Source organism: Drosophila busckii, chromosome 3R, assembly GCF_011750605.1.
Source record: "Drosophila busckii strain San Diego stock center, stock number 13000-0081.31 chromosome 3R, ASM1175060v1, whole genome shotgun sequence".
NCBI lineage: Eukaryota > Metazoa > Arthropoda > Insecta > Diptera > Drosophilidae > Drosophila > Drosophila busckii.
The window spans coordinates 5,630,055-5,655,207 of NC_046607.1; the positions used below are offsets into that span (position 1 = coordinate 5,630,055).

At 40.4% G+C, this 25,153-nt stretch overlaps 1 protein-coding gene across 1 annotated transcript; it reads left to right on the forward strand.

Annotated features, from left to right (window-relative positions):
- The first annotated feature begins 5,652 nt into the window (after window positions 1–5,652).
- Window positions 5,653–15,547, forward strand: LOC108601653 (homeotic protein deformed). Its single transcript, XM_017989553.1, has 5 exons — window positions 5,653–6,606; window positions 7,254–7,345; window positions 7,405–7,579; window positions 13,764–14,140; window positions 14,830–15,547. Exons 1-5 carry the CDS (start codon window positions 5,889–5,891, stop codon window positions 15,127–15,129), a joined length of 1,662 nt encoding a protein of 553 aa, XP_017845042.1. The 5' UTR covers window positions 5,653–5,888; the 3' UTR covers window positions 15,130–15,547.
- The last annotated feature ends 9,606 nt before the right edge of the window (window positions 15,548–25,153 follow it).

Sequence of the window (25,153 nt, forward strand, 5' to 3'; positions counted from 1 at the left end):
AGATCATTAATTATGCGCAAGACGAGAAGACAACAGGCACGACCAGAGACTCAGAGCCCAGACCTGGCCAGCAAGTTGGTTTCAGCATTAAGACTGAGGGCGAACCGATTTAACTGACAGTTTGTATAGAAAAGTTTTTTTTTTCGCTCTTCCTGTGGATTTCTTGAAAAGTGAAAGAAGTGCCCGCTTGTCTTTGATTCCCTCGAACTGATCATTTATTATCGATGTCAACGCTACAGTTCCTTTAAAAAACAAAGCTGCAGCACATACGCTGCACTTAGCCAAGCTAACACCTACCAAACTCGAAAACTAAGCAATTCGATTTGCTGTTTTGACTGCAATTGTGGAATTGTTAATGTTAATTGAGCTGTAAAGTGAGCAGTACTAGGAAAAGTTATGCCCAGACAGATTTCTGGCGAATCACTAATAACTGAGCGCTCAGACAACAATTAAGTGAATTTAAATTTAGCATTCTAATCACAGGCACTTCAGTTGTTACGCCTCATCAAAAATTCCAAGTGCAGAAAAAGCGAAAATCATGCAGCATGTGAAGCTTTTCGACTTGTAATCGCCAAGCGCATTAGATTTTAAGCTAAACGTATTCATTAATTTACACAAAATGCTTAATATTATGACAAAGGGAATTAATTGCACAGCTGTGTGTAGTTTAACGAATTAAGCAACAGCTTAACGATAATTACAGGGAAGTGCTAAACTAAGCAACTTACGCAACTGCAGCGGAGCTTGGCCAAGAATGTTGCGGCGGCGGGTGTAGCGAGCAGTCAATTAAAAAAACATTTATTAACCGAGCCACTGCACAAAGCTGTTAACAAAGCCATTTGGCCATTGTGAAGCCATAAAATGAAAACGTTCTGCGTGCTCCGTTGTGTCTGAGCGAGCGAAAGAGCGAGAGAGAGGCAGACCCAGATGCAAGTGTCCAAAGCAGGCCCGAGCTGCGTTGGTGTAAACGAAAAGCTATAATTGATGGTACTGCCAGGACACACATACATGAGTGCAGCTTGTCGCTGCTGGACAGCATGGAGCCCACATGCAACTGCTCGATTGTTGGTCTGGTCTGTTGGGCTCTCTCTGTTGTTGATTTCACGCATGGAACACAGTTGGCGGGCAGGCGAATTCCAAGTCGGTACGGCTCAGTTCGAGAGTCCCTCCCGGGCTATACATAGTAAATTCGAATTGAATTTTGGCGGCGCGTTCATTAATCATTATTTCAATCATGATCATGAAACAAATGTGCTCTTGGGTGCTGATGCTTGTTGTTGCTCTTGCTGTTTGCCCAGAGTTCTGTTTGCCAGTTGGCTTTGTTTTGTGTCTTGTGAAATGTTGTGTCGAAGCATATCGATACTCTTGCCCCGCCCCACTTCAGCCGAACTCGCAGTTGCTCTGCTGGCTCGCTGGCTCGGCGATGCGCATCAAAGATTGATAATCTCTTGGATATCTTTAAATTTAATTAGTCACATTCATAACAGACCGCCAGCAAGCTACGGGAACCAAACAGCGGCGGCGCATCCAATGCTGTACCAAATTACATGTTACAACAAACTGTGCAACGCTTTTGGCCATGCTTACCGGACTTTTCATCTGGCTCTCGCTCTCGCTCTCGCTCTCTTGCCATGTGAGCATTGCTATTGGGCTCTAGCTTGGCTCGTTACGAGTCGCACACTAACCAAAGCTGCGGGTATTGCCTGCTGCTCAACTCTTTTGTTTACATTCATTTTATTTACAAGCATTACATAGAGTTAAGTGTATATCGTATACGGCTTTGCCACTTGTAATTCCGTAGAGAAAACTTGTTGTAGCTCCCGGGCCACGCACATGTGTGAGAAAGTCGATTCTCTGGGCATTCCGACTGCGATTCCGCATTGCTGCTGCTGCTGCTGCTCTTGTCGTTTATGTTACGTTTAGCTACGATTTTGAAGCCCTTCAATGAAAAATCGACGTTGTTACTAATTATGATTGACATAGACGTAATTGGAAATTTGAGCAAAGCTTTTGGGCTTCAACTTCGTCTTCGGCATCGGCATCGGCGGTCTTCAAAGTTTCTCTAAATTAAAGGGTTAGCTTAAATAGCTAAGCTAAGCTTTCTTTGATGGATAAGCGCAAGAGGCGTGGGGCTCAACGATTTTCTTGCAGCATAAACGCAGAAGTTGTTTTCATGTTTGGTCTATTGGGGGTCTGACTAGGGTGTGAAAATTTTATAGAAAGTTTTGTTAATCGGAAGTATTTGGTTTGCTATTTAAAATGTTAGTTTCAATTGGCTATGGTTGCATATTTTACTGGCATATAAAAATGTTAATTAAATGAAATCTTAACTGCTCAAAAGCAAGTTCAAAATATGTATTTGTTTTTATTTTATTTAAACAAATGAAACTTTAACTGTTTACTTGCTACTCAAAAATATTTAAAAATAAGTCCATGAGAAATTTTTGTAGTCGAACTCTGACTAAAAAAAGATAAACAGCGTTCATCATTAAGCATAATTTTAACAGTTTTCTTAAATTTCAGCTAATGTGAGGCAATTACGAGCCCATCTTTCAAAACATTTAACCAATTGGCGGCAAAGGCGATCGGCGATCATAGTCGGAGTTTGGGGCTTTTGGCCTCAAGCCGTTGCTGGTTCATTTGTGCAGCCTTTGCGTTCATTATGGCGTGCATGGCTTCAAAAAATGAAATCAATCAGAGATAATCTGTCATATATAATGGGTACCTGTGTGTCCCAGTCGATCCCCCGAGCGTCTCGACGCGGCCGCGGCTCAACTCCATTTAAGTCATTCGTGTAATTATTTTAAACAGCCGCAGTGTAAATTTCGTTAAACACTCGACTTTGGGTCGACTGCGTCTTGAGGTCTGGGTCGCCGATTCGAACCTAATATGACAGCTAACAGTTGAGTCTGTTGATAAATGGACAAATTGTTGGTCGCGCAAAATGAACCACATTTAAATGTTGCCTATCTATGTATGTCGCAATGTCTGGGAAACAGCTCAGACAATTTCCATTTCGCCAGCTGAAAGCTTTCAAAACGCATTTAATTTTCGTATTGCGACTTTAAAGTCCATAAAAGTCACATTGAGCGTGTTTTTGGGGCTGCTTAAAGCTTTAATTGACACACGACGAAGTCAATCATTAATCATTCAATCAATCATTGCAATGTGCCAACGCCACAAACGCTAGCTAGGCCTCCTTCAATGTCCTGTCTGCCTTGTTGGCGCTTTTGAAATTGAAAATAGAGGGAGTCAAATAATCAACGCTCAGCTCAGTTCGCACACTTGTCGCCTGCTCAATCTCACTTGTCAACATGTCGTTAACATAATTTGCATGCCAAGTGGATTAATAGGAATGTGTAGCTTCAAATATATTTTGTGCTTGTTTATAAACTGTACTTAAAGCAAACTATTTGGTTGATATGCTGTTAGCTTAACAGGTAAACTTGGATATTTAGGCATTTATCTTGATATATTAAAATCTTGCGGTTGCGTCGCCTTTAAGCTGAACGAGCGACAACAAAGAACGGATACAAATAGATATATATATATATATAAATTGCAAATACAAATACAAGTCCAACAGCGACTCACATAATGTGGCTCTCGCATATAGTGTAAGACCATTAATCACATTTGCTGCCTTGTGCAGCAAGTGAACTTCCTTTGCCGCCTGACAGTCGCAACTGATTGCTGGCTCTGAATTGGGATTTGAAACTCAAATGCTGTGCAAACAGCAGCCCAAGCCACTGAGCCACTCACACACACGAGTCCACCCTCGCCAGCTCTCTGGGCTCATCTCGGACTCAAAGCTCTGACGAAGCCAGTCGACGTCATATAGTAGAACTTGAGCAGCTTCCATGCTGCACTCTCAACTTACATAAGCATAAATTTAAGCCAGCAGCAAATGCAATGTAAACTTACTTGTTGATTTACTTTACTAAAAATATATTTTTAATAACTGCTTTGCTTATCGAGTTTGTACATTTACATTAACTTGTCAAAATAGTTAACTGTTTACCGTTGGACATGTGCTGGCCCAACTGCTGCACAAGTCAACAGACATTTAAATTAAAGTTTTATACACTTAATGGACTTAATGAACTTTTGATAGTCACCATCAAAATCGAATCAGTTGGCAAGTCGATTAATTAGTGAACATACTCATGTGTGAATAAGCACGTGTGCGCAATTGGAATGAGTTCAATTATTCGGCAATTAGACAGTCTCCTGGCTCACCCACTAAGGTCTGCAAGGCATGGCGCAAGCCAAAAGTTCTACTGTAGTTGCATATTTGCTAATGATGATAGTGGGAGGAGAGCATATAAATATTTACGTACAACAATATTAAAGCGTTAAATGTGCGACCTTCTTTTTCATCTGGCTGGATTATACAACAATCATTGTATCGATTTTCCATGTGAGGCAGCTTCATTTGAATATTCGCTTGTCATGCCCATCATTTCATCAGCAATACAAATCACGGTAGTAATGATAGTAGCCAACAACAAAAGCCACCACTGCTCCCTGTCTCTATTAAGAACAACAACAACAGAAACAACAGCAACAACAATTGTAGCCACAATCAAAATAAAATATTGCGGCAAGTGCAGTGATATTCATTCAACATTCAGAGGCATTGGTAAATTATTGCAAGTCAGTGCGAGCGGGGCCATAAGCAGAGCAAATTTACATCAACACTTTAGCATTGTCGACGACGATCGATATTGTTGCATTTGCTTATAAGTTCTTGAAAAAAAATATAAATGGTTTGCCATATTCGCTTTGTGGGATCGATGAAAGGTACAGTGAAAAGTAGGCGGTGCTTCTTGGCTGACTACGCACGTTGTGAGAGGCGCAATGACGAGGGAGTTTTTTCGATTTTTGTTGTTATTGGGGTTTTTGAGCGTGCGCCATTAACAAAGACCGCAAAACAACACAAACTCTCACACTCGTGCTCAAAATGTTGCTCTCGCAGACTCTGAGAAAAAAAAAACAAGTGTGTGTGTGCTTTTAATACAGTCCCGTCAGTCAGCCGTACACAACACAAATATGGTAAAATTTAAATAAATGCTAAATTGCATTAAATATTATTTGCATTATTTAATGTGAAATTTATTTTATTATTTTTAATCGCTTTTAATTGTTAGCAAGTCTCTGCAAGTTTAACCAAGCAGCTGATGCAGCCGTGACTATTATTTTCGCCTCGTCTGTGAAGAGCGCATTTGAAGCGAGTGGGTGTGTTCATATTCTCTGCCATCTTGCTCTTGCGCTCTCGCTCTGCGCTCTTTCAACTCACAGACTGTTTTGGTGGTGGAAAATGGCGCACAGTCATGGCCACAGAGTTCTCTTGTGGGCTGGCCTTTGAATGCGCATTGTTGTTGTTGCCGCAGCGAATGCAAAACCAGTAATTCGAGTTTTGAGACTCGTCGCGTCGACGTCATCGCCTGGCTGTCAGTCAATGGCAATGGCGATTTGGCGAGAGAGCAAGCAACAGCAAAACAGAAACAGGTTCGCTTGCGCTCTGAGCGCTCACGAGTATTCATAACAAAAGAACGGCTCGAATTGAACGGTTCGCACTCGCACTCGCTCTCGTCTGCAGTTGGGACGACGCGTCGTTTTATATTTTCAATACTTATTGAATGCCGCTAACAAATTAATAATTTTTGTTTATAAAACAAAAGTGTTGTGTTTTATAAAAAAAAACAGAGCTTCGCCGCGTTTTCGTAATGCTGAGCATACTCCAAATATTGTGATCAATGTGCTAGTGAGAGTGCCAATAAGTGTGTTTTGCAAATAGGCAAAATATGTGATCAAAGCGCAGAGCCTAGCAAAAGTTAAAGCAATCAAAAAATCACAAACAAATAGAGTATAGTACAGTAACTACGATGAGCTCATTCCTCATGGGTTATCCACACGCGCCGCACCACGTCCAGAGTCCCATGACCATGGGCAATGGCCTGGATCCCAAGTTCCCGCCGGTGGCCGACGATTATCATCATTACAATGGCCACTACTCGATGACCGCCTCGACGGGTCACATGGGTGCCGGCAGTGGGGTTGGTGGAGCTGGCGGCGGCGGCGGTCCAGGTATGTCTGGCCACCCGCACGCCGCGCATCCGGCGGAAATGGTCAATGATTACATGGCCGCCGCTGCACACCACCACAATCAGCTCCCGCACTCGCACCACCACAACAACAGCGCACTCTCTGGTCACCACCATCAGAACAGCGGCTACACAACAAATTATGCCGCCACGCCGCCAACGCATCATCCGCACTCGCATCCACATCAGAGTCTCGGCTATTATGGACATCATGCAGCAGCTGCCGCCGCGGCAGCTGTGCACCACGCCCCCGAGTATATTCCAGCTGGTGTGGTGCACTCGGAGGCGGGCTACGGGCCGCCGCCGTCGATAAATGTGCCAAACAGCAGCAGCGCCAACAACTCCAATGGATACTACGGGGGTTACTACACAAACGGCAGCGTGGGCAGCACTCACTCCCAGGGCCACTCGCCGCTCTCCTCACAGATAATGGATCTGCCGCTGCAATGCTCCTCCACAGAGCCGCCAACGAACACCTCGCTGGGTCTGCAGGAGTTGGGTGAGTCAATATATGGTCACGGTCTATAATAAGCACTAAGCAATTTGGTCAAGTTAGTAATTTGATTGTAATTGGCTTTATATAATTCATAAATATATGGCCACTGTCAACAGTCCATTAATAATAAAATGTGTAGTAGATTAGCTGGGAAAGTTTGTCATATGCAGCTTTGGTTCATGGAGTAATTTAATTATATCAAAACAATAAATGCAATATTAATATTGTAAAAAAGTGGGCACTTTTGAATTTACTCATTAATAATATAGAGTGGACTAGCTGGGAAAATTTTGCGTACGCAAGCTTAAGTTGAAGAACTTTAATTGTTATTAAAATACCCAGAAGTTAATTTGAATAATTGGGCTGGTAATATTGTTAAAATTAAAAGCATAAATTTTAAATTAAGTCTAATCCTTAGAATATATATAATATACATAGCTATATGTTTAGATACCAATTGAACAAATATATATAAACAAATACAAGAAGCTACGTTAGTTTAACCTAAACCAAAGCTAATTTGATAAAATATAAGTTCTAAGGCTAAGCCTTTCACTTAAAAAGTCAATCCGATATCCATAATAGCAGCTAACTTAATTATTAAAAATATTGTTTATTAATGAATCCAAACGCTATCAAATTAATTGCAGGCTTGAAATTGGAGAAGCGCTTGGAAGAAGCTGCACCCACGGGCCAACAACTACAAGAAGTTCTACACTGTGATGATATGGGATCAGAAAATGTAAGCCTGCATTATTCTAAGCGTTGGATAATTTTGTTTAACAACTGTAAAATTTCTAGGATATGTCTGAGGAAGATCGACTGATGCTCGATCGATCGCCAGACGAGTTGGCGTCCAATGACAACGACGACGATCTGGTTGATTCAGACAGTGATGATGATCTAATGGCTGAAACAACCGACGGGGAACGCATTATCTACCCGTGGATGAAGAAGATTCATGTAGCGGGCGTTGGTAAGTGAATTTACGCAGCAGTTAATGTTGCAATACGAACGGAAAGAGGCGCAATTTGGTATGCTAATTAAATTACTTGGCTGCCAACACCCACGTTGATCCACTGACAGACATTTGTAATGCTCAAGAGCTTGGCGCAAAAAACAAAAAAAAATTAAACTATAAACAAAAAGTCCAAAAAGCCAAAAAAGAAAGAAAAACTTTGCGCTCGCTGCTCATTAATCAAAATCAAGAATGGCGCGCCTTCTGCTGAGGGCACAACTAAAAGTATATATACATATATATGTACATATATATGGCGAGTGACATTTTCACATATGTGTGTGTGTTTGTTTGGGGCATGCAACTGTGGCACTTGAAAATATACTTAGGCGCTTTCAACACTTGCAGCTCAAAAGAAAATTTAGCTGTCAAGCTGAACGTGTAAGAATTGCAACAAAAGTTAATAATTAATAATTTTTAAGCGAAGCGTTTATAGAAATTCATAAACTTGTTTGCTGCGTATTTCAATTCACACAAACGGCCAAACAGGTTTCCATTCACCACACACAGAAAAGGTTTCGATGATCTTGGCCAGCCAGCAATATGCCCAAGTGGTTACGTTTCATATTTGAATGTCAGATCTCTGTTAGATAATTACCATTAATTGTCGCGCCGGAACATTAACGCGCCTAAAATCCAATTCATTGAACCAAGTGTTGAGAGTTCCGACATTTGTCAGTCGCTTATTCAAGCCAAATTGGCTACTGGACTGACAGCCCAGTGGCGTGGCAAGTGGCAAGTGCATAAACATAATCAAAAGGGCCGTATGTGGATGGATGATGGGTTAAGGCTCTCTCTGGGGTTGATAAATGGCTTTTTAATTAGCACAGCTCGATTTGCCTAATGGGATAGCCAGCAGTACTTTACTTAACTTTATTTAGTCGATGCGACTATGCAACTCGAGCAGTCGTCACTCCAATTAAACGCAACCTTGACCCTAATGGGCAATTATAACATTTCGAGTTGCGCCACGCGCATTTTCTTCAGGCCTCAGTTTCAGTTTCGGTTTCTTGACGTGCGACACTGACACTGGGGAATTAGCTGCTATGCTGATGAGCCTCAAATCGAAGTAGTTCAGCCAAAGGGAAAGAGAGAAAGAAACGAAACGAACCTTAGAGATCGCTCAGGGGCAAACAGACACAGCCACAGCCGCAGCAAACTCCGACTGAGTGACGGATGGTCCGTGTCATTTGATGTTAATGTTGTGACATTTATCATGAGCGCGCGACTACGAAAACAAGACGAAACTTGATTATCGTCAGTGCATCATCTCTCTCGTTATACGGAATGTGGCATGAGCGGGGGCGGGGGGCAGCTCTTGGTTCTCAATCGCTGCTTGTTAGACCGGTGGTGCCATATCTTGGCACTTGGCTCGTTTACAAATGACTTACACTCGAGCTCGAGCTCGAGCTCGACTCTTGGCTTGGCATTTGCCTAGTTCCCAAACATGTTGCGCTCCGGTCGCCGCCGCCGCCTGACGTGCGTATCAGGTGGCGTGTGGTCCCCCGAAATAGGCTCAGTTTCAAGCCATTTGTAAATTATGTTGCCTTAGGGCGCAACAAGCTTTAATTTGCCAACGTCAAAGCGTAAACACAAACAGATTTTCAATATAATTAAATTCCAAGTGTTGACACGAAATGCCCAGCGATAAACATTAAATTGGTTTAAATATTTAATATATATAATATTGATTTTCATGCACGAGAGCTCAGCCCAGCTATGCAGATGAATAAGCTACTTATGAATTTTCAAAAACAAGCGAACAGTTGAAAACGTGCACAGGCCTTGTAACTGAATTTCAATGGCAAGTCCACGATTAAGTTTACAGAGGCCAGGCTCATGGCTCAGTCACAGTTAACCGATGACTTGCGAAAAACATCATCATCATTGGCAACGGCAACGGCAACAGCATCCAGCTATACAAAAGTGCAAGAGGCGGCCCAAACAGAGCCGTAAACTCAGTTATGTGTAACTCGAACTCGCTTTTGCAAACTGCAAAGACACAAAACAGACTAAAGTTGCGGCCCAGCGGCATGACAATGATGAAAATGACGCAGTAAAAATTAAGAAGTTCGCCTTTTATGACAGATGAGGCACGAACAGCTGAGCCGCCCGGCATCTGTATCTTTATACAACTGACATGCGAGCATTTGGCTCACCAAACAAAGCGTAATTAGCGTCCCGCTGGAGAAACAGAGAAAAGAGAGTGAGAGAGAGAGAGAGAGAGAGAGATAGAGCAGCAGTCTGCGCTCAATTTGCGCCAATAAAAGTTAGTCGCAAGTTGTGCGAATTATTGAAATTGGCATTAATTAGCGACGCTTTTATTGGTGCGACGCGCACAGAATTCAACTGAATCAAGCGTCAGAGTTTTAGTGTGAGGTTTTAAGAACTGAACAAAGCGTAGTTTTCAAGGTCGCCTTCTATTGTTTGCCGACGACTCCAAGTCGTGAGCTTCTTAACGCGTTTGCGTTGTTTGTCTGTTTCATACAGAAATAAGCGGCTATAATAGTTCTAAGTTAGTTTCGCTTTTTTGAGCATTAGTTATGCTGCTGGCTGCTGCGCAATGAAAAGTGAAAAGATTGTAGTGATTTTATTGAGTTGCTTGTTGTGTCAAAATGAAGTTAGATATTTCCTATATTTAATTTTTATATGCATGCATTAATAAATCATTTTTGTGTTCTTTTTGGCAGCAACAAGCAAAACAAAGTGGCTTGAACACCTTGCAAATTCAACAACAACAACTGCAGCTAAATTTAATTAATTTTTTAGACTCATTCTATGCTTTTGTTCGAGTGTTGCTAAACTTAAAGTCCAAGTGCTTCAGCTTACATACATAAGCCGTCTATACATATATGCAATTGTTTATAAGTACATGAGATTTCTGCTACGCATGCTAGGGGCTCTTGTTCTGTATCTGTGTGTGTGTGTGTGTGTAGCATGAGCTCATGTTTATTTTTATTTGCTTGCCACAAACTGCAAGTCACTTGACAAGCTGCTGATGCAGCTCCCGCTGTTGTTGAAATGCTGATGTTGACTTGCCTTTTTCTCTGCTCTATGTGTGTTGTATTTTTTCCATGAGCTCATGAAACAAGCACAAAAAACTTACCCAAACACACACAGACACACACACAAACAGCTGGCAATAACAATATTTTAAAGTAAAAACCTGAAACTGAATTAAGCTTTGTCGCACAGCTGACACTGGCCTAAGCGGCGTATGCGCAATATGCACTCAGTTTAAGCAAATTAATATGAAATTTTAAATTTAATTTGCTGCTGCTGCTGCTGCATGTGAAATGTTTGTTTTAATTATTATTGCCATAAAACACAAGCGTAGCGCCAGAGCTCTTGGGGCTGGGGGCAGGGGTAACGAGTTTTTTGTTTCGTTTGATGAATGAGCAGGTAAATCAAAGTTGACAGACGTAAAATATTTTCGAACTCGGCACGAGTCAAATTTCTCGCTACAAAGTTCGTGGCCTGGCTTGCTCGCACTATCGCCTCAATTAATCACAAGGCTCATTGAGATCAGTGCTCAGAAAAAAAAGTAAAAAGAGTGCGCCCAGTTATTGGCGAATGAATGAAAATTAAAGTAAAGCCCGGAAGTTGTTGACTGGCAACAGCCACACCCTCATGCAAGCCAGAAAGGAACAGGGCACAGCTAAATGGGCCAACGATCACTTATGCGGATTAAAGCGATATAACATATATTGAGTTAACCTATAAATGCGAGACAAACAGATTATGTTCATTAAGTAACGTCTGACATAGTTTTTTATTTACTTATTTATATGGCTGGCTCTATTGCGCTGCCCTTTGCTGTGAATGAAACTGTAGAGTCACAAGCGTATGATAAATCATATGATGGGACAAACATGCCGACAGCCGCATGCAAGAGACAAGCCCAATTATACACTATATTCAAAAAAGTGAAAGAGAGAGAGAGAGAGAGAGCGAGTGAGTGCGCTGCCTACGCATTCATATAAAAAACACACGCATACATATGTATTCCCTGGAGAGCGCCAATTTTCCCAAAAACCCACCGTTCGCTCTTTAACAGTTTCACGCTCAATTCTCCCTTTGCTGCTCTCGCTCTCTTGCTGTCTTGCTCTCTCGCTCTTTATGCAATCTTGATTTCCTTGGCCTTGTATGATTTGGCATTTTCATAAATTGGCTGCAATGCCAATTGGCACTCTTTTGGGTCTACAGCATGACTTGGCAGTTATTCGAATTTTATTTGTATGCGGCGAGACTTTGCAATTGGATTTGGACTTTTTGAAGGCCTCTTCCTGGCAGCAGCATTTCGTTGAAATGTTGAAATGAAATGATACGCACTTATTAAAAACGAATTAACGCAGCATGCCGCCTACGTCAGCGTCGACGTCGCAGCAGCAGCAGCAGCAGCAGCAGCTGATGTTCTTGTTGCTGCCCCCGCCCATATTATCATTGTTTTTTGCTTTGGCTTGTTCCTGCGCTCCTTTGGGCCTTTGTAATTGATATTGTTTCATTTTTATGTTTTGTTTGCCGCATTGTTTATATAATTTTTATCTTGTAACTTTGATAAATCATCGAGCAGTTGAAGCAGCCAGCTTAACGAATTTGCATGTTGCTTGTATTTGAATTTCAAAAAGGACATTCAACTGTTGAAATTACAAGAAGTTCAAGAATTTTATTGTGTTTGGAGGCGAGGTAAATTCTTCCTGCTCTTTATACGTATGACAAATAATTGTGACTTCATTTAGACGATGATAACACAAGCAACAGCTTTTATTATATTAATATAGTATAAAAAGTTGATTGCATACTTTACTTTATAATAAAAAACATTCGTCTTAGTAATTTATAACTGATATATAAAAAAATGCAAATTTAGTTTAAAGAAAAATCATATAAGTATTGTCTCCAGTGTTTAATAAACTAGCGCAGTTTAATTTTAATAACTTTTGCACCTGCTTTGCTTCTGAAAAAGACAAATCAAAAGTCTATGCTAAATTGATTTATCTGATAAATTCCAATAATTAAAATTCAGATTAAGAAACAACTTTTTGCTGTAGTCATCGTCATATAAATATAGCTACATATAATTATGTATTTTGTTTAGTTACTGTAACTTTTGGCTGATCCATACTTCTAGCTCGTTTATTTTTGCCAAATTAAACATTTCGCTTTTAGAGCCGAACAATAAGTTGTCAGCAACCCATTCACTCTACAGTTGTGCTTGCAGTTTTATATTTTTTTTTTTTAGCAAAAGAGAGAAAATCAAACCCTTGCTCCAATTGCTTTAGCTGCTCCCCAGAGGCTGTCAGCGAGCAGAGTGGACAACATCATTAATCTAGTGGCTGGCAATTGAAATATTTATATCAAATCGAAAGCTGTCTGTCACAATGCAATGCAATTTTTATAAATTACAGCAATAGCGTCGCATATGATTGGTCAAGCAATGGGCAGCAGCACCAGCAGCAGGAGCAGGACGAGATAGAAACATCAAGTCCAGTGGCATTGGTAGCTGAGCTGGCCAAATTGAAATTGATGGTGCGAATGCTTATTTGATGGGCTGCCTGTCAGTTTGCCTTTGATAGAGCCCACAAGTTTCAGCCCGCTCAGCAGCTGGCAGCAGGTGTAGCAGAACGGGAAAAAATACGCAGCAGGAAAAAGGATACAGGCGATTGCGACTGTTGTGTAAGGGTGGCCGGGAAATGTTTAATTTCAGTTTTTAAAGAAAAACTAAAAGCGAAACGCACAAACGCGTTGAGTCGAGTCGAGTCGAGTCCTTGCCCAGACAGAAAGACAGCGAGTTGTATTATTTGATTTTGATTAATTATCCTGTCCAACTGACGCGAACTAGCAGCAGCAGCAGCAGCCGCAGTCCTTTCATCTACCCGCTGCCCATTTGGCTGTCTCCCACTCCTGCTCCTTGGTTAATTTTTAAGCGCCCCAAGGTGTTGTCAAAAGTTTTTCGCGCGCGCTTTTTGGGGTTGTCAACTTATCTGACGAGATTTATTGAGCCTTATTCTTATTATGAAAACCCAATTTGAAGTGTATTAATTGTAACTGCGCCAGCCCCGCCCATGCGCGCATTGCCAATCATTAATTATGCATCTTCTCTTACGCTATTTCCTCCTCTCTCTCTCTCTCTTGATTGCAGCGAACGGCTCGTATCAGCCTGGAATGGAGCCGAAACGCCAACGCACCGCCTACACACGCCACCAGATACTGGAGCTGGAGAAGGAGTTCCACTACAATCGCTACCTGACCCGACGCCGTCGCATCGAAATTGCCCATACGCTGGTGCTGTCGGAGCGCCAGATCAAAATCTGGTTCCAGAACCGCCGCATGAAGTGGAAAAAGGACAACAAGCTGCCCAACACCAAGAATGTGCGCAAGAAGACCGTCGACGCCAATGGCAATCCAACACCAGTAGCCAAGAAGACCACTAAGCGTGCCAGTGCCAAGAAGCAGGCACAACAGCAACAGCAGCAACAACAACAGCAGCAGCAGCAACAAACGCCAGTGATGAATGAGGTAAGTTGCGTGTGCTGAAAGTCAACAGCGCAGCACTTAAGAGTAAACAATGACATGAGCTAAAAAGCTTCTAAATCTTTAAACTAAATTGGCAAAAAAATAGTAAGTTGCGGAAAGTGCTAGATAAAAGCTTCTAAGGCTTTCAAGTAAATTGTTATCCATTGAAAGGCATCATCAGAATTTCAATTCAAACTCTAAATCGGTTTTATATATTGAACAACTCTTGCAGCTACAAAATGATTCCAAATGCATAAATTGATTATGTAAATTAATGATTTTTCCATAGTCATGTGTCCATATTGAATTTTCTATATGTGGCGTACTTAACTTAAGTTTGAATAGCAAAACGATTCAGAATTAAATGCTTCTAATAAATTCTTATAGATTTAAATGGTATTAAGGCATTTACAACTCATATGTGCTTGTAGTATTAGACAATATCAAGTGGAGTTATGCCGCTTGGATGTAGTCTAAGTATAGATATAGAAAGAGTCAAGGAAAATAATTTCAGAAGCTCGCCAATTAATGAAATTGGTCTTGTTTAAAAAATAAAAATTCTGCTAGAATTTTAGACTTGTTACCCATAGTGCGACTCCAAATAATAAAATCTCTTTAAGTTATCTCTAGATATTTCTTAAACTTAGGCTTATAGCAATTTGTAATGAATTTACTTTTTTTTACTTTTCTAGTGCTTACGCTCTGATAGTTTGGAGAGCATTGGTGATGTCAGCTCCTCGCTGGGAAATCCGCCGTATATACCAGCAGTAACCGATGCGGGCAGTCTGAGCAGCAGTGGGAATGCTTATGCCGGATCTCAGCAGCAGCAATTGCTACACAACAACAACAACAATAATAACAACAACAACCTCAACAACAACAATCAAATGCATGCGCATCATCATCACCAACAGCAGCAGCAGCAGCAATCCGATCTCATGACCAATCTGCAGCAGCACATAAAGCAGGACTACGATCTAACGGCGCTCTAGAAGCAAGCATAGCACTTGAACTAAGCCTTGTACATTGAATTATATTTAGTTAATTGACTTAACCTCAGTTTGTATACGCAACAGTCGAACAATTCGGAGTCTACAGCGATAGATTTGTAGTTAGTTAAGTAACGACCAGCTACGATGTTTGTAAATTTAGCAGTAGGTACTTAATTGTTGTCTAAGTCTTTTGTATAAAGTGTAGCAAATTGTAGCACAACATAAAAGCAACAAAAAAATAAAAAAAAAAACACAAAACCCAATTTGTCATAGTTCTAAGCCCATCTAGCATAAGCTTTGAGTAATATTATTATTATTTTAATGTCTAACTAGTTGCAACTGTTTGTAAGCAAGTTCAAACGTATATTTTACACACACACACACACAACTGCATATAAGTTATAACTAAAAATAAATATATAAACTAGACAATATAATAAACAACAAAAGCATTTTATACTCGCCATCGAACTTTAGTGCTGATTCATCGTTCATTGTCAACTAATTAGGACAAATTTAAACATCATGCCAACGCTGCTGGGTACGGGCCACATCCTTTCGAAAGAGTTTTTGGCTTTTGTTGTTGCCAATCAACGTTGTGGGGCAGCAGCAGCAGCAGCAGCGAGATGAGATCAAATGCTAACAAGAGTTCTTAATTAAACATCGATTCCCCGCCCCATGATTGATCACAGTCCATTGGCACCTGTTGGCTTCTGGAAATATGTTAAACAAGGCATCATCTTTCAGCAGCGCGGCCAAGAGTGTCATAAACTGGTCTTAGCCAGGCTCTCACTCTCTCTCTCTCTCTCTGCGTCATAAGCAGTTCGCTGAAATTGCAAAAATTGTCGCTGGCTGCCCGCGCGACATTAACATTGCAGCGTTGACAGTGTGTGTTGGCCAAAAGGCCAGACAGCCACAATATGTGACAAGCTGGGACTCGCACTCGCGACTCACAATCAATCTAACCCAACTGACAGTGGATTGTCTTGCAGCAACATGGAAATACTCTTAGCGCTTAATTTATCATTGCGAATTGATCTACGCTACGGCTCCTTTGGCTGCTCCCCGCACCTCTGCGCATGCAAGTGGAAACGCAGTCGCGATAAAGAGAAAAGGATTAAGAGCAAGCGAGCAAACATCCAGAGCATTGAAGACTGCGGACCGCAAGGGTCGAAATTAGCAGCTCAAACTGATTACGAGTGCAACCGAGCACGTGTTTAATGATCAGACAACTCTTGTATTCCTTCCCCACACTCTCTCCCCCCACCTTGCTGCTCTATAATTACAACAAACAGTAGCTTCGCTTGTCAGTCGCCTTTAACTGGCTGCCAGTGTCTGCAGGACCCACCACAGAAAGTGGGACAGCTACAAATTTGTATTGTGCGTAGTTTTCTTTTATTTTTACAATGAATATTTATTAAATGTAGCATTCGTTAATTCTAAAATTAACTAACACCAAATAGTGTGAAATACTCCAATGAAAATATAAAATGTTTTATTCCTTATGTTAACAATAAATTGATTGCAACGTTCCCAATATATAGATGTATATAAATTGCCGACTAATTGTTTTTATAGCCCCTCGAAATTTAATTGACTCAAAGGACACTGCCTACAGTTTGATTGTGCATAATAAAAAAATCTAAATTATACAATTTTCATTGCCTAAACTAAACTTAGAGTCTTTTGTTTTCAATTCTGCAATTGACTTTTGACTTTGCGCTTGCCTTTGAGCTCAAAAAATTTGCCATTCGGCACGCTCAGAGGCTGCTGCGCGTTAATCCCGTCTCATGGTCTCTCATCCCGGCTAATCCCAACAGAAGTCACCGGACATGGCACTGCCCACGCACTTCGAGCCGCGTCCGACTCAGAGTTTTAACTCTTTGCGCCCAAACAATTAACCCGTCTACTGTTGCTAATTTCATTCGGGCCGGCAGGTCGTGCAGTGGCATTTTGCATATTTCGCACAGCGACACGCCCACTTGGGCACGCCCATGACAAGCGGCGGCACCAGCCAAAAGGGTGAAGGGGATTAGGCTGAAAGTTTGTATGGAAAATCATTGGAATTGTCTCGTGCTGAGCGCCGCATGCCATCGCCGCTGCCGCCGCCGCCGCCGCCGCCTGCAACTAACTCTTGCCCCACAGGCAACATTTAATTCCCTTGACTTTTCTCTAATGCGCCTGCTTTGGTTGCCTTTGTCGTTTGTCGGCTACCGTGCAGCTCTTTCTGCTCGTTCTGGGAAGTGCAAGGCAAAGCGTTTACCTGCTAATTAGCTGGCGATATTTATTGCCAAAACACAAGCAAACATCAGTACGAGAGCCCATCGATCAGTTCGAGGCATCAATTCTCATTAGAGCTGAATTGGAAACAAATTTTCATGTGTCCTCCCGGCATAAATCAAAGTGCAGCAGCCAAGGCCAAGAACAACTTCAGCTTCGGCAATTGTGGCAACAATGCAACAATGCTCAAGTGTGTGGCCTCAGGAATCAATCAAGGCTCATCACTCACACACAAGCACTACAAATCTGTGTGTGTGTGTGTGTGTGTGTGTTGTTTTAATTAATGTGTAGCCATTTATTAAATTGGCAGTTTAGTCTTTGCGTCACTTGAGAGCACACGCAGAGCTAAAGAGAGCGAGAGTGAGAGCGAGAGCGGGGCAAGGGCTCGCCTGCGGTTGGCCATTTATGGACTCCCTTGCTGCTCGCGTCCTCCAATCTCCTGCACTGGTTGAATGTGCGTGCGTGCGGGCCGATCAGGCTAATTTGTAACCATTAACCAATGTATTATGTTTGGCCAAGCGAATGCCTATGCCTGCTGTTAACCATGTTACGTAGCCTGGCATGCACTCGTGTATTGATCTCTGAGCGTCTATTAAAAACCATTTCAAATCATTACACGCAATCCTTAATGCTGAGGTGTGAAATGCCTTACAGCACTTTGTTTGTTAGAGGCTTGACATTCAGGCGAAGGGAGTGGAGCAGAGTTTTATAGAAAAACATACATTATTTATAATAAGGCAACAAAAACAGTGAATATTATAAATGTTTTAAAAAAAAGAGAAACACAAGCTTAAGGATTATCAATGCATTTTAATTAATTTATTGCTGCTCAATATAATTTAATGTTATTTTATTTATTTGTAGTAATATATCTTATTATCTTATGATTTAAAGACTAATCAATTGGGCATAACTTATGGAAAAACTATAAATTTTATTTTAACTATAAATAATATAAAGAAAATGTCTGATACTTATTTCTTTACAAATTAATGCAATCTTTAGTTTTGTTTTCTAATAATAACATTCTAATTTCTTTAATTATTTTAATTGTTGAGTTATTTTCAAAAATAAAACCAACGATTATATATAATCTTTGATAATGCTGAAAGTATTTGACTGATCTCATTGCTATATACATATATTGGGAAGCTTTCTTACATTCTTTCTGGCAAAGAGAATATTCCATACTCTTTAGTTGTAATAAAATATGATATGAAGATACAATATAAATTAAAGTTTGTTAGCATAAAGCTTAAGTTTTATTTATTAAGTTCAATAAATTATTTAATGTGCAAAAAGTTCATTACATTTTATATAGCTTGTGCTTCAAAATATTTGAAAAGATTGTTTTGCTTTTACTTCTCTAACATAAGTAATGTAAAGACTGCAGCTATGAGATACATTTATTTTATTTGCACACACACACACTCACACACTCATTGATAAGTGACGCAAATGTGGAATTGGCATTGCTTTTAAAAAGCATTTTCAGCTGTTCTCTGGCGCATTTGCCATTGGTCTGAAGCTGGAGAGCTGGATGCTGGATGTTTCAGTTGCCTTTGATTTTGAGAACAGCTACTTGCGTCTGTGTATGTGTGTGTGAGAGAACGAGCGAGTATCTGCGGTAATTGACATTCGATCATTAATCAAAGTGCACAATGCAGACATTTCGTTTCGAATTTTATTTAGTTTTGTATTCGTTGTTCTGCGATTTTGGCACAGGCCGCCGTTACAACCGAGTTGCCCGCTGCGCCAGAGTAATCTTCGGGTAGAGAGATTGAAGTGCTGGCCATTTGGTAATTTACAAATTCGCAATTGCAGCAGCAGCAGCGGCAGCAGCTAGAGCAAGTAGAACGGCCTTCAGCACCTTTAAGCGTAGCGGCGGCGGTGGGTCGTCGACAATGGCCAAGATGTTAAGGTGTGTGTGTGAGTGTGCACAGTGGTTGCAAACTCACCCGCATGTACGCCATGTACTGACAAACTAGACTCGCTCATCATGGCCGCCTACTGGCGCTACTGAGTGCTTTGTTCTCCAGCTGACAGCTCTTGACATGCCGCGGCAATCCCTCGGCCTGAAGTGCTCACAAATCCTCATATATGATGTGTGTGTGCTGCGCTGCTTCACCCTCGTTGGCAGTTTGCCACCCCTCTAGTCCACATGCTCGCCCCTCAACCACAAGCAGTGAAAGTTCTCCAAGCGTGCAAAGGACCAAGATGAAAGTAGCAATTTCGTCCATTTTCATTTGCAATTTTCTCCCATTTCACGCACTTCCCGGAAACATACTTGCCGTGTGTGTATGTGTGCGTGCATGTGTGTGTTTGTGACAGTCGCATTTTGATGAAATTTTATTCTGTTCACATACCCGTCAATGTCATTTCTGCCGCTCGCTTAGTCCTTCGTTTTTTATGCCATGTCCTTTTGTTGATTATTTCGTTGACGTGCCGTTAGTCACAAAAAAATACCAGTAACAACTACAACAACATTCACGTGTCATATGAAATGGCAACAACATTGCTGCATCAAGAATATTAAGTCTTGTGTCTTTTTTAAATCAAGGTTAGCCTTTAAGTAAAAGAGTTGATGCATTACTACGTAAATGCATTTTATTTAAAAATTTATTGTGGCGTACTATTTAGTTTTTGATAAATAGCTTGGTGTCGCTTAATTTGTTTAAATGTTGTTTAGAAAGTTGAAATTCATTTGCGTGGCGCCATCTATTGCCGAGATGCATCCATGCACCCATTCAGGCAAACAAGTTCCACAATTTTATATCGGTTTGTGCATTTGCTAAGTTATATTATAACGTTAACAGCACTTGAATTCGCCGGAATTCGAAGTTCTATTGCTGCCTTTGTAAATTAAACGAAAAATGTGCAGCTGCGATTTAAACCTACTAAACAATAATAACAAATGATTTCAATGAATTTACCTAATTGTGGGTTATGCAGTAAATATTTTTCTGAAAACATTATTTATTTAATTCTATTCACACTTTGTAAAGACTATGCCAACATAGCATCAATGCTTTATGAATAAAATATAAAAGATCAACCAACTTTAGTTTGTACAGCTTTTAAATAAAAGTATGAAATAAGAAATACTACAATTACTTTTACCCTATATTTAAAAATTGTAAAGGATTTCTATTCTTTTTTAAATGTATTCCAGTATTTATAAACAAATAAAGTTTGTTTTAATAAACAAAAGTATCTGTGGATATTGTTGACCGAGCATTGTTAAAATTTAGTGGGCAATAAATTTGGCTGGCATTAGAGTTGAAAAGCAATTATTTATAACAAAATGTATTTGGGGAAATTTGATTGGTGGCTTGTGCAGATTTCTGCTCTGATTTATGTGAATAGTTTGGTTAAAGTGTTTAGCCTTCAACGATTAAATGGAGTGGAGGCGTGGAGGCGTGGGGGCGTGTCAGACATTCCAGTTTATGTTAATCCAATAAATATTTTGCTGGTGCGAGATATGCTGCTGCACAGTGGGTAATCAATTTTATTTGGAAAACAATTTGTATTTGTTGTTATTTGTTTGCTGGTTATCGCACTCGCTACTGAATGTGGAAACTCCGTCGCCGCCAGCGACAGCGAGCAACAAATTTAAAAGCTCAATTTGTCCATTTATGTCAACTTGTCACGCGAAGTAAAATAAAACGAATTAATAAAATCTGCTCAAGGCAACAAAAGAAGGGGAGAGACCTTACCCACCGGGCTAGTTGAGCTGTCTCGAATAGGGCAAGAGAAAGAGAGAGAGAGAGGAGGCAAAACTAAACGCGTAAAATATATTCAGCAATTGTTTGTCCTTGATGTTGCTGCTGCTGCTGCTGCAGATACAAAGATACTTTAGTGGCAAGATACGGATACACCATCATTCATCGCTTATGTTTTGCCACATCCGTACATACGGCTTGCTTTCTGCTTCTTCTTCTTCTTCTTCTCCTCTTCTCAGACTCTCTGGCTCTGGCTGTTGTCCTACTTGTTGGCGAGCATCCTTGCAAACAAATGGCAGAAACTGTCGCTTTTTCGCATAAATCCTGACGAATGATTTCAACGCGCGGCACGACGGCCGCAGTGGGCGAGGGGGCGTGGCAAACGTGTATACTACACTACAACAAAAGCAATTATATGTGCGAATCATTTAACGAATGAGCGGAAAGGAAAACAGAAAACTGACAACAGACAACAGGAAGTGAAGCTGCCACTGCCATTGCCGCTGCAACCCACCCAACCACCCGCCCACCCACCGACAACAATGTGCTGAAAGCTGCCAAATAACAAGCGAAAAAGCAGCTACAAATGAAAATAAAACAAAGAGCATGCAGTCGACAGTCGAAACAAACAAACAAGCGACGACAAGCAACAACAATTCAAATGGCAAAGAAATTGCCAACTCAATGAAAGCGACAAGCACAGCGAACGGTACTCAACACCACCCAGCACCACCCACCGCCAGCCGCCAGCCGCTGTGCACCACTCTGGTGCCTTACCATAAAATCAGCAGTAAAATAAAAAATATATAAATAAAAAGAATAAAACGACGCACACGACGAAAATCAAACGATTGTCAATGCGAAAATAAATCGCATTCCTTCATTTTAGCCGCGTGGCAAGTTGACTTCCTTGCCTCACCACCCACCACCCACAACCCCCTCTCGATATTCAACCTTGCACTGCGGCTCCGCTTGAACGGTCTCTCTCCTCCCCATGGGCGACAGCTGCCATAAAAAGTTTAGTTTGCCGTTCTTGATAAAACGTGCACCAATTTTTTATCGTTAAGTTAAGACCGGAACAATTCCACGTAGCTTGAATCAAACCCCAGCCAAATCGTCAGCAACTAAAACGCGATTTGCACTCTCTTAAGCAAGTGCAGTGGAACTAAAATATAATTCATTTTAAATATAATCATACAAATATATTTTATTTCATAACTAGAAGTTAGCACAGCAAATCGAATCGAATTGAAATGAAATTAATTATTTTTATTTGCTGTCATATTTTATAAATGCAAGAAATGCAACTCGATGCTAATTAAGCTCTAATTTATAGCATTCGTTTAGATTAAATCTATGTTCTATACTAGCTGCTGTTTTATTTTGCAATTTATAATGAAGAATGTTCCGGCTATAGAAATACGTATAAGTAACAAATGACAAACAACTAAAAGATTATGCAACTCGATTACAACGCTTGTATTTGAATTTCATATGAGGCGCATATAATTTTTTAATTTTATTATATAAACTATAGCGAATCATTTAGCTGCTTCTAAAGTCTATAAAACTGTTGCGCCTGTGCAAATAGTTTTTAGTTCGACTAAATACAAAAACTAAGCAAGATGAAATTTTGGGCTCTACTACTTCTCATCGCTGCTACTCTACCTGACAAAAGACGTACAATGTCGCCACTGGTTGGCTAATAAATTTCAATTATGAAATGTGTATTTGAAACAATTAAATGCAAGCTTAAAATCAAAAATACTTTTTATTTGCAATAATAATTTATAATGAAAACAAGCAGCAACTAAAGAATCTGTGCTCACTATTAAATTGATTTTTTACTAGCTTTTAGTTTTCAATTTATGTTGAAGAGTGTTCTGGCATCAATATATCAAATATTAACTACATATTCATACCTGATATGTAAAGAAATCTCATGCGATTATTCTCACTGGCAAATGTTGCATTAGACTTCACGCTGACTTTTTTGTAGCACAGATAATTCACTTATTTTATTATATAAACTATAGCGAAACATATTATATATACGTTCTCGGTTTATATAACTAATAGAGTATTGGCTCGCGTAACACAGAGATTTGAGTAACAGATGTTGAACTTTCTAATCTGGAATCGATGAAGCATCATGCCTTATTAAATTAAAGTCTATAAAATATAGGATTCTATACTTTTTGATTGACATACTAGATAAGCCAGTAAGCTCGCTTTTATATATTTTATTTTTGCCAGAGTTAAAACCTTGACTAAAGTTGCAAGACCTTGCAGATAATTAATTCTGCTTGCTTTGTTTTTTCTATATGTTTTAAATAATAAATACAAATTCACGGTATTAAGCGCATGAAGCTTGTGCTGAAAATAACAATCTAAGATTTCAGCCTTGCACTTGTCGCACTTACCTTGGCTCTGGCCCAAGTTGATTCTATACCTGGAGACAAACAAGCAGATGCACAATAATGCAGTCATTTAATAAAGACAAACATTTCATGTATTAAAATGTATTTATTTTGTTTAATTTGTGGGAAATTTTAAATAAAATTTATATTTGAAGTTTGTTATTTAACTTAAAGGAAAGCTTTTGCCTTTTTACAGCTGTACACGTGTTCAATAAATATTTTGCTCTATTGCGATAAAAACGAATGTGATTCAGTCAGCATATACAAGCATTTTATTTATTTAGTTATATACATTTTTTTATCGCTAAATATAAGCCAAGGCAAATGAGTAAAACAAACAAGTCCGCACAATGCGGCGTATACTTAATGTCAGGCACAAGCATAAACGTCATCATAACAGGCCTGCCAACAGCAGCAGCAACAACAGCCAACGGCCTTCCAAATCGTTATTTATGTATGTATGGGAACGTGCCAAGCTGATTTTTGTCTCGCATACCTAACAGCCCAACCTGTCTCCATTCAAGGCTGCCAACTCCCCACTCCCCTCCCCACCACCGACGATGGGCAAGAAGGCGTGTTGCCTGCAGTGAAGCGCTTTTGCTTTTTCCGTTTTGTTGTCTCGGGATTCTTACAGTTTTATGCGAGTTTGGCTTCTGTTGTCTGTTGTGATTTTCCTCAGATTTTCTTTCGCTCAGCTTTTGTTGTTCGTTCGTTCGTTCGTTGGCTGCTGCTTTCTCGCTCTCGTTAAGTGACGGCAACTTTTATGGTGAGCCTGAATTATTAATACACGTTAAAAGGCAGCGCCAATTGCTGGCGCCTGGACAGGAGCAGCAGCTTCAGCTACAGCTTGCGAAACTTTCTATGGCGTTTGGCTCATGGCTGGAGTGTTGATGTTTTATGTGTTAAGTAGTTGGTAAGTCACCTGCGACAAGTTGGCTGCAAAACTTACAATGCTTAAGGTGTTAGTAGAAGAAATTAAGTATACGTCTGGCTTTAATTCACTGTTCTGCTGTCTGTGGTCTGTTGTTTCTTTCTACCCTGTGAGATACCTGTAGAGACGAGCTTCTGATAATCACAATTGCCATCGAAATGGACTATAAACAAAAGCCCGGAACTACAGGGTAGGTCACGGGAGCGTTACTAGCTTTCACTTCACTTCACTTCACTGCTTCACTTCACCTCCACTTCATTTCCCATTCAGCTGCTGCCGCTCCTGTTCTGTTGTGTTGTGTCCATTGTTGTCTCCTTCGGTGTAGTGCAGCTTAAGAACATAAAACAGATATAATCTGGCAAATGTCCAATGTGGCAATAATGCCAAAGCTGCCACGGCTAAGATATTCGTTTTTTTTTTAGTATCGAGTGCTTTTTGTGGTTGCTGCTTGGGGCTCGCTCTCTCTCCTGGTCGTAAATAGATAAATGTCACGCACCTTGCGTAGTGTCTGCAAAGAGTTACAAAATGAGCTAAAAAAAAAAATAGAAGCAACAACAACAACTGCCATAAATATGCGGCAGCAAAACTTTTTGCAGACCATATCTGGCCTGCAGCGCTGAAAATTTTTGCAAGTAAAATAACAATTTGAAAAACAAGACAAACTTTACGCG